The sequence below is a fragment of the Orycteropus afer genome, unplaced genomic scaffold (assembly GCF_000298275.1).
Source record: "Orycteropus afer afer isolate SDZICR_OR568_19922 unplaced genomic scaffold, OryAfe1.0 scaffold00060, whole genome shotgun sequence".
Lineage (NCBI taxonomy): Eukaryota > Metazoa > Chordata > Mammalia > Tubulidentata > Orycteropodidae > Orycteropus > Orycteropus afer.
The window spans coordinates 7798098-7809229 of record NW_006921647.1 but is presented as its reverse complement, the minus strand read 5'-3'; the positions used below and the strand labels follow the sequence as shown (position 1 = coordinate 7809229).

At 38.1% G+C, this 11132-nt stretch overlaps 1 protein-coding gene across 1 annotated transcript in view; it reads right to left on the bottom strand.

Annotated features, from left to right (window-relative positions):
• The window catches only part of TOX (thymocyte selection associated high mobility group box), a 433752-nt gene that overhangs the window by 47530 nt on the left and 375090 nt on the right, over positions 1 to 11132 (bottom strand). The window contains exon 5 of the mRNA XM_007939482.2: positions 10109 to 10339. Within this exon, the coding sequence (XP_007937673.1) occupies positions 10109 to 10339 (231 nt within the window). The remainder of the gene's footprint in view (positions 1 to 10108; positions 10340 to 11132) is intronic.

Here is an 11132-nt window from a genome sequence, read left to right as displayed (position 1 = left end):
CTCCCTTCAAATACATTAGAGAATGACAAAAGAATATTTAAGCATTCTACATGCCAGTATTGGGGGAAATTAATGAGGGGGGGAAATACTTAGTTTAGAACAGATATTTAAAATTGCCTATAAAAAGTTCACTTCTCGGAAGGAAGGTTGGGCAATCTACTTCCGTAGTGATACCGCCTCGGAAACCCAAGGAGGGGTTGCTATGAGTTAGGTCTGACTCCACGGCACATAACAACAACAACATCATAAGTTTCTGAATAACTTTTTAAAAGCCTCACTTCATGTATGGAAGTCCTGTACTTGCAGAAAGTATTGATGAGGTGGGACTGCATTTGGCAATGAACAATGTGCTACTTGCTCAAGTGCACAAACTTTCTATCTTATGAGAATGTGTCTGATTTATGTCAAAATTAGGTTTGGGGAAGAAATAGTCTCTCCTTCTCTCAGAGAAAGACAAACATTTTAAAGGTATGTGAATCACACAGTAAATATTAGTACTCAGTTGAGCTACAAAATGGCTTCCAAATGGTTGACAGCTGTTTGAAATAAAGTGCAAAGTTGGCCAGATGAGGATTTAAGAATCATAATACATCATTTATCGTTTTCCTCAGCTCACCCAAACACTTTTGAATTCATCCTGTCTTAACTTAGTTATGTGCTGTGGTTTGTTATTCTAAGAAAGCTACCATATCCTATGAAAGTATTGCGTCTCAGTGGCTAAACTAAAACATATATAATGGCTAAACTAAAACATACATAGATAGACATCAAAGAGCAATTCTAGAGAATCTAGATTCTGTTTGTGTAGTCAGGTAAATCACTGACTTATTTTTAAAATGCTCTAAATACCTGTGTACATGTATCTTATAGGCTGTTGTTGTTAGTTGCCTTGAGTCTATTCTGACTGAGGGCAACTCATGTGTGCAGACTAGATTTCTCCACAGGATTCTCAAGGCTGGGACCTTTCAGAAGCAGATCATCAAGCCTATCTTCTGAGGCACTTCAGAGTGGGTTTGAACCACAACCTTTCAGCTGGTGTTGTTGTTAGGTGCTGTTGAGTTGCCTCCAACTCATAGTGACCCTATGTCCAACAGAATGAAACAGTGCCTGGTCATGTAGCATCCTCACAGTCCTTGCTGAGCCCATCGTTGCAGCCACTGTATCAATCCATCTCCTTGAGGGTCTTCTCCTTTTTCACTGCCCCTCCACTTCACCAAGCATGATATCTTACTCTAGGGAATGGTCCCTTCTGACCATATGACCAAAGTAGGTGAGATGGAGTCTGGCCATTCTTGCTTCCAGGGAACATTCTGGCTGTATTTCTTCCAGGATAGATTTGTTCATACTTCTGGCAGTGCATGGTACTTTCAGTATTCTTTGCCAACACCACAACTTAAAAGCATCAACTCTTCTTTGGTCTTCCTTATTCATTGTCCTGCTTTCACATTCATATGAGGCGATTGAAAATACCATGGCTTGGGTTAGGTGCACCTTTGTCTTCAAAGAGACATCTTTGCTCTTCAGCACTTTAAAGAGGTCTTTTGCAGCAGATTTGCCCAGTACAATACAATGTCTGATTTCTTGAGTGCTGCTTCTATTGGTGTTGATTGTGGATCCAAGTAATATGAAATCTTTGACAACTTCAATCTTTTCTCCATTTATTGTAGTGATGCTGCTTATTGGTCCAGCGTTGAACTGTTTGTGACATCAGGGACTCTCATACTCATAGGCTAATAATCCATAATTAAAATCACTAATTCAATATAAGTGAATATTATAAACTTAACAGAAAAAAACTCCAATAAATCTCTTATTCTTTTTCTTTCTGCTCCTTCCCCAAACATCAAACTATCCCTGATACAGAAAAGCAAAAATAACCATTTAATTCCTTCTTCCTTCCTCCTTTTCTGCTCTGGCCCTCAGTTAATCTGTAGTCATAGTTTATTTCAGCAAAATCTTTTCAGAAATAATAAGAAAATATCTAAAATCATTTCAATTCTGGATTCTATTCACACACACACAAAAGTAAAAGCCATTTTACTTCTTGGTTAACTTCAACTGTATGTTTATTTTTATAGAAAATGTGTAGAAATATATTTGTATAAGGAATAATAAATTAATCACAATTCCCTGCAATATCCTTTAGAATTTAAAGTTTGTGGCTTCTTTCAGTGCTGTTGTTATTTAAGTGCATCTGTATTTTATATAGAACTTAGGCCTTAAATGTGGTTAAATTTCCATCTTGTGTAACTTGCTCAGAATTTTCTTAGTGTTCTGAAACTCAAAGAATTTTATAAAGTGGTATTCAGAAGACTCAGAGGATGGAAAAATACAGAATTTGCTAAAGACCTTGCTATCATCTCTTTTCTAAGACTGTCCTGATCCAACTAAATGGTCTAAACAATTTTGATATGACTTGTTTCTGGAATGGCAGATACCAGAAGCAAATTTCTTGTTTGCTAGAAGAAGCTATAAAATAAATATCTGTCTATCTATTGAATGAGAGTGACTAGGACAAGTGTGATGTTGTTCAATTAAATTTAACAATATACTAAGAGTCTGTGTGTGCCTCACATGCTGTGAGGCACCAAAGCTATGGAATTAAAAAAGGCAATGAAAACTATGCCTTGATTGTATGCATTCTTTGTGAGTGTCAAATTATATATATATATTATCTCTAATTCTTCCATGAGTCCATGGGTAGCATAAATGATTAAGCGTTTGACTATTAGCCTAAATTTTGGCAGTTCAAACCCACCCAGAGAAATCTCAGAAGACAGCCCTGTCAATTTACTTCCAAAATGTCACAGCTTTGAAAACACAGTGGAGCAGTTCTACTGTGCATGCAATGGGTGGCCATGAGTCAGACTCAATTGGACAGCAACCAACAACAACAATAACAACTTCTCCCAACAAGAATGGTCCATTGGTGTTTTTATACCCATTTTACAAATAAGAAAAGACAGACTGAGAAAGGTTAATTATTCTACCCAATACCTAATAGAAAATACATGGCAGAACTGTGGTGTGCATCAACTTGATGTGGTGTTAAAAGATCCATCTTTGTTTCAGTTATTCCTCCTAGCTGTTCAGAACTTCCCTCAATGCCTCTCAGATACTTTGTCTTTTTGTTTATTGTTAAAGCCCCAACATTCAGGGCCATGCTTAGTACATAGTAGGTGCTCAGTAAATATTTGAATGTATAGTTCTTGGCCTCAGGTTGTTCCTTCTATGAATCAGCATTAGCATGACTTGAAATGTGTCTTCTAAATTGAAAGGTACATCAATGGTAATAGAGGGTTTGCATAGTGCCTTAAGCACTTGATTGCTAACCAGAGGTCTGGAAGTTCAAACCCATCAGGCACTCCTTGGAAGGAAGACTGGGAAATCGACTTCTGTAAAGACACCGCTTCAGAAACCCAAGGAGGGTCACTATGAGTCAGAACAGACTCGACAGCAGTGAGTTTGTTTTTTTGGGGGGGGGTTTGTTTGTTTTTTAATACAGATGTTCAACCCACCCCCCAAATTTTTACATATTATAATGATATATTGTAGTCATGGACATTTTATGTATGTGATAATACACAAAGCACAATAGCCATGACTATTATGTTAGAATTATCTTCCTACCAATGTCATGAAAACTTGCAAGTAAAATATGTTTCCATTCCAACTCCAAACTCACTGCAGTTGAGACGGATCCGACTCTTAGCCACCCCTCCTTGGGTTTCTGAGACAGTATCACTACGGAAGTAGATTGCCCAACCTTCCTTCCGAGGAGTGGCTGATGGGTTTGAAGGAGTATATGAGTATTTGTATATGTACACTATGTATGTTTATGCCTATGAAGGCATGCAGTAATCACATATATGTATCAATAATTCCATGTATATAATTAAAAAGGAGCTCTGGTAGCATAGGGCCTAAGGCATTTGACTGCTAACCAGAAGACTGGCGGTTCAAACCCACTGCCACTCCTTGGAAGGAAGATGGGGCAATCTACTTCCATAGTGATACTGCCTCAGAAACCCAAGGAGGGGTCACTATGAGTCGGGTCCGACTCAATGGTACATAACAACAACAACAACATATAATTAAAAAAACTCAAACCAAACTCATTGCCATCGAGTTGACCCTAACTCGCAGTGACCCCTCCTTGGGTTTCCGAGGCAGTATCTCTATGAAGTAGATTGCCCAATCTTTCTTCTGAGGAGTGGCTGGTGGGTTTGAACCACCACCCTTCTGGTTAGCAGTCAAATGCCTTAGGCACTACGCCACCAGAGCTCCTATGTATATAATAAATACTCACAACTCTGCTATCTCATGATTTTAATTGTCCAGTTTCAAATTTTTTGAATATAAAAATTCTTATATTCTATCATTTTAAATTCACATTATTTTGCATATCTTTTCACTCTTAGTTCTTCTTTTCTCTTTAATGTTTTAGCATTCCTAGTTTTTTTAAAAAAATGGGAAAATGCATAATGTTTATATAGAAATGGCCAAGATAAATACATGTGTGAATGTTATAGTGTGACAGGGTTTTAGTTAACTTAAGTACTACTGACATAAAAACCTAATTTTATCATAAGAGAAGGAAAAACAAAACAAAACCCGCCAGCCTTTATGTAGTGGGTGTTTGAGCAGCAACGAGCAGTAAATGATTTGATTCTGTGGGCTCTGAGGATTTGTCAGCTGCCTCATAAGTATAATTCTGGCTCTTCATATCCCTGCTGCTTCTAATTTAGCAGGACAGGCTCATAATTGAAGCAAATTAACTATTTACACTTGCCACTTCTACCAGGGGGAGAGGACACAGCAGCAGGAAAGAATGAGTGGGAAATTATATTCTTCCCACTTGTGTCAGATTTGCCCTTATATAAACACATTAACAGTAATTTCATGAGGCGTCAAACATAGGAATAAATACTGAGGGATAAAATAATGAGGTGTTGCTATTGAGCTGAACTGCTATGGCTAATATCCTTGGATATGAATTATGCATCCTGAAAGAAGGCATATGTTACAGTATTCAAACTGCTTTCCTGCAAGTGAGATCTGCTCATTAGGCTTGGGATTGCTAGGTAAATCCACTTTCCTCTTCCATGACAGGGAAGCATTTACAAAAATACACTCTCTGGGCTCACGTGGGCTGTGGTTTCTCCCAAATGCACCACACTCTGAAGAGCCCTTCTACTCCGTTTTTAGCATAACAGCGTGTTTATTTAGCTCTTTGGCTGAAGCTTTAAAGCCATTTAATGCAATGTAAACAAGAACATTTTGTTTGTAATTTTCTAAATGTATTACAGCCTGACTGTGTCTCCAATTAGGAACTGAAGGTTCATTTAATGATTTACATCTGGTTCCGATTTAAGGGGACTTTCCTTTTCTACTTAAGAGGGAATGTTCCATAGTTACAAATGACCCAAGAACCCTTTATAGCTCTTTGGACCAATCCTTTCTGCTTCCCAGCTGGACAGATCTTATTTATTGGGGCTTAGCTTGCTCCATATCATCACAGTAGACTCAGATCCTGTATTATGATGATCAGAATAAGAGAATTCAAAAATAACATGGATGGAAATTTTGCTGGAACCTCATAAAAAAAGATGCTAATGGTTCCTAAAACTCTAAAGAGTCTAATACAAAGGGTATAATATTGTTAACTTAGTATTTTTCTTTTTCTGTAAGTTCCAGCCAGTGAAAAATAAGTAGCAAAACCCAGCATTGCAGCGATACTTAAGTTTTATTTCCCTTTCTCCATCTGTTGCCTTTTAAACAACTTCATATGCTTCTGGAATGGGCTCTCCATTGTCTTACAATTCATTAGCATTTAAAACCTCTGGTTGGAATCCCAAACACAATTCTGCTCCCATTCCAGATTCAGCACTGTCTTCCATCTTCCAGAGTATTAAAATGGTGAGATCTCTGATATGTGAAGTTTGTTCAGTGGCTTTGGTAGGAAATGATTCATAACGCAGGTTTACGTTCCTCTGAGGATTTTTATCGCTTCTTTCAGCTTCCTTTTGATTTTTCTTCTTTGAGAGAGTCTTCCCAGAAAGCAAACTACATACAGTTCCTCACTCACCATGTATTCTGAAAATAAAGATCTGTATACTGCAGTGGCTCCTTGCTCCCACCCACACTCCACAATGGGAAAGCATGTGATATAAACACACAGCGGCTCTATTAGTCATGTCCCCTCTGGCTGTCAAGAAAACACTCAATTGCAATCTCACTAATAGCTGTTTCCCCTTAAATATTGTAATTTTCTAAGCCCCCAATAAGTCATCAATGGTTTTGTCCATTTTTCCCAGTTTGTGTTTACATTTGTTGCTGTTCATAATTATGGGCTATTATGACAACAGGATTTTTTGAACAATTGTGGCACATGGAATCCTTGCCTTCTATTTGAACCAGCTGCCTACACAATGCTGATAGCATCACGTTGGCTTGTTTTGAAACATGCATATTTGTCCCACATTTTGAAGTTTAATAGTCTGCCTCTCATCTGCTCCAGCAACAGTCCTTTAAAAATAAATAACAGTACATGCGCTCCTTCAATCTGAATATTAATTGGAAGTAAAATTCAATTTATTTAGTTTGAAACAGATATGATATTATGTTGGCACAATGAGTCAGCATAAAGGGAAAGAACAGGTGGTAATATACCATAATAACACTTTGGGATATTTTGCAGAAATTTTCTTGATGCCTAAATGTGAATTCCAGGCAGGCATGTTTGCTCTGCTGGCAATTCTTTCAAACTGTTAGAGAAGGGCTGTCACTCAGGGGCAAAGCAGTGGCCAATCCCATGCAATATGCTCCCTCTTGTAAGTTCAGCATATGATTGCATCCATTCAACCTTCATATTGCTTGTGTTTGGGATGAGCCCGAACACTTTGTCATTTTGTGTATCATAAACTGTACTTGTTAGCATGATCTGCATCTCAATATCTTTATTAGGCAAGATCATCTGTAAAGTGGAAATGGTAGGCTATGTTCAAGTTCCCTATTAGTCAAAGGAGCATGCCATGACAATTAAGAATAATGAATCTCATATTCTTTGAGTCTGTAAATACTGTGTATGATCAGATTAAAAAAAAGTGGAATACTATCCTAATTTTCTGCTCTTACTACATTTGGAGGGGGGAAGCTATATTATAACAGAATTAGCAGGAAGAACCATGTTGCTTTATACTTGCTGCTTTGAGGAACTACCTGATTTTCATCATAGGAACATTATTCTTCTCTATGGGATACATGAGGAGCTCTGGTGGCTCAGTGCCTAAGGCATTTGACTGCTAACCAGAAGGCTAAGGTTCCAAACCCACCAGCCACTCCTCGGAAGGAAGATTGGGTAATCTACTTCTATAGTGGTACTGTATCGGAAACCCAAGGAGGGGTCGCTATGGGTTGGGTCCGACTTGATGGCACATAACAACAACAACAACATGGGATATATGAGTATAGGCACTTTTTAATAGTGATCATATAAAAAACCAATGGTGGGCTAGGAAAGGCTTTGTAGATATCCCTCTTTAAAACCACTCATCAATCCCTCTGGTGAATGCAGGAAATAACTAGGAAATGGTAACTGGGGTCAGGGAGATAGACAAGAAGAGTTAGATGAGTCATGATGCAAGCAGTTGATATTTTTTGAAATAAAACTTCTGATAAAATGGAAGATGCTAAGGGAAGCACATGTGAGTCTGGAAACAAAACTTCCAGGTGAGTTGCTGGGTCTTGAGTAGGGCAAGGGGCTTGAATCTTCAGAGTGGAATTCTGTATGTCCTTGAATGAAAAATGGTCGCTACACATGTAGCTAGGAAGGGGAAGAGAATTCTGGATGATTTCTCCAGGAAATTTTATCTCACAAAGCAAATGAGTTTATAGTACTAAACAAAAAAATAGACAAAAAATATTTGTCCTTGAGTCAACTCCTACTCATGGTGACCCCATGTGCATCAGAATAGAACTTCTCCAGAGGGTTTTCAGTGGCTGATTTTTCAAATGCAGATTTCTAGGCCTTTCTTCTGAGACACCTCTAGGAGGATCTCCATCCTTAAGATTAGCAGCCAAGTGCTTAACCACTTCTTCCACCCAGGGACTCCATAATATTAGAGCTTGTCATGTGACCAAGAATACATAGAGGGGTTACTGGAGCAGAGACTGAGGCTCAGCCTGATCTCTGAACATTGTGGGTAAAGCAGGTAGTCATGAGGATTAAAGAATTCAAAGAATTGGGAAGGGGATAGGATTTATGGCTGATGGGTATGAGTTTCTCATCCAGTAGTGCTGTACGGAATGGAGGAATGAAGTCACTGTACAGTTTCATCATGAATGTCCAATCTAGATGAGGACCACACCCCAGATTTTGGAAAAAGACAGGAAACTGATCCAAGTTAGATAGAAACCATTTCTAAATCCCTGTTACATTAGGTTTTCATTAGAATCACAGCATACAATGCCAACTATCCTCTTAATAGTGAGATGGGCATTTTGACTAAATGTCCAGAGAACATCTTTGTTGTGTGTTTCCTGTCTTTGGAGATGACTGCTGCCACCCAGTGCTTCATGAGAAACCTGCGCTCTCCCATGAAGGCATTCTTTTGGGTTGGCCATCTTGAAAAGGACATAAGAACTTGTGTGGACATTTCAAATTGTAGAAGGCATCTTTGGCATGCAAAAAAGGGGCTTTGAGAGTACTGGGAGGATGTTTCTGTTTTCTAAGCAACTGTCTTTTTACCACTAAAACTATCATTAATTTCATAGGGTGTGTTAGGAAAAGAGCTGTAAGTTAAATGACATGTTCTAGTCACAGCCTTTCTATGTGTCTGCAATGTCATCTTAGATCATCCAACAGAATGGGCACTATTTGTCTTATTCTCTGCTATATCTCCACTGCTTGGAATAGTGCCTAGCATATAATAAGGGCTCCAAAAATTTACTGAATAAACAAATGAATGCATTTAACTCATCAAGTCCTGTTTCATAACCCAAAAAATTGGAATGATAATTTCCCCATATAACTATGAGTATTCAGTAGGTAAACGGGATAAATCTTGCAAAAGTGCTTTTAAAAGTAAAAAAAATACTGCATACATTATAGATGATGCTATATACTTACAAATACAGGTACTTCTAGATGGGCAAATAGGTTTAAGAGTTTTCTGTTTTTTGTATACCTTGCTGAACCTGATGAGGAGAGGTAAAGGTTTCTATCAAGAATCAAATGTGAGACTAATAGGTCATCAATGCAATTGGCATTTCACTATATACATACACATTTCAATGAATTTTGTATGTATTTTAATAACAATGCTGGTCCAATTTTCTCTTTGTGACAGTGAGACTCTACATGATGACAATGGCAATCTGGTTCCAGGTTTGAAAATATGAACTCAGCAGCACTTCTTTGTTGAGTTGGGCTGTATCCTCTCACTGAACCTTTACTTTACCTCTGTGATTCCCCTTCCTCCTCAAGATACTGTGGCTGAGATGAAAGGCATCTCACGTGGTCCTCCCTGGCCATGGGCCTCAGTTACACCATGGCAATCCATGGTGGAGGAGAAAAACAAGCATCTGGTCCTATTTAGGACCATCTAGAAATATGGTATATGAGGGATTGAATAACATGCCCCACTGGTCTTTAGGGAATGGCTAAGGGTAGAAACTCTTAAATTTTAGGTTCATTTAGTAAATAGAAAAGAGGGTTTTAATGCCAATGGAGGAAATAGTAAGTGCTGAGGAGAGGTATGGATAGTTTTCAAAATACTTTCAGGATTTTTTTAGTCTTTATGATCACTCTGGCAACATTAAGAAGTGAAGTAATCCTGGCTCTGATATGTAAAAGTTTTTCCAAAAGTAACTACACTATATAAACTTTGAAACAAAGGCACTAACATGCTATTTATGGAGGAGCAATAAATGAGTATAAAGTGATGTGAAATTTTCCTAAAGTCTGGTTCTGGTGGGGGAACATTCTCAGCCTTAGTTCTTTCTAGTAACTGAAGAATTTGCCCAAGGGCTCAGAAGTCATCTCTTTAGAGTGTATCAGTTTTCTCAAATCACATTGATTCTCATTCCATTTTGGACCCCTTCTTACCTGCTTCTGCTCTTCTCCTAAACCATCCCACATGGAAGCCACAATTTTAGAGACTTCACCAAAGGTAGCATTTGGATTTTGGCCCTTAATGGCAGCTTGGGTATCACGAAAGAACAGTGCATAGGCAGACACAGGCTTCTGGGGTTCATTGGGGTCCTTCTTCTTCTTCTTCTTGGGGGTTTTTGGTTTCTTCCCCATGTCAGAGGCAGGCCGCTTTTCTCCACCATTGATCTGAAATAAAAATCAAAGTAGAATTAAAATGAAAAAGCCCCCACCTGCTATTGAGTGGATTTTAGCCACAAATTCTGACCACAAAGTCAGAGCAAAACTGTGACCCAAAGAGTTTTCAATGAATGAGACCCTTCAGACGTAGAACATCAGGCCTTTCTTCCAAGGCACCTCTGGGTGGAGTCCAATGCTAACTTTCAGTTAGCAGTTGAGCACTTAACTGGTTGTGACATGCAGGGAATCCTAATATAGAATTACAGGGTAACTAAGAAAATTTGGGGCCAAATAAATTTTTGTTTTCCTTTGCAGCTTACACACAGACTCACCTACACACATCACACAGACACAGATGTCTCTAAGTGATACTTGGATTTGTTACTGTTGTTTGTTGTTCAGAGAAAACTCCGTATTTCATGTACATTTGGTTATTCCTTATCCAAACTTAGTTTACATAAATTTAAAATAATTTTGTTGATTCTTTTAATATTATTATTATACTATTAAATATTCTCCCTTAGCTGTCTCATCTTTTCTTTTTTCTCTTTTGCTGTAACTGTGACAGCAGTGAATTTCTCTTATGCTAATTCTATTAGATAAACAATCTGACTTGTTTTCTTCTGAGTTTATCCTGTTATTATGATTTAAAAACAAAAAACAAAAAATAGTGAGCAACATGTCCAATAAGTAAAGTTGAATGGCAATTTCACTTTGCATTTACGTCTATGGAATCTGCTGGGAAAACCTAAAATCCAATGAGAAGGGCACACTCTAGACTCTAGATCAGTGCTACCCAACA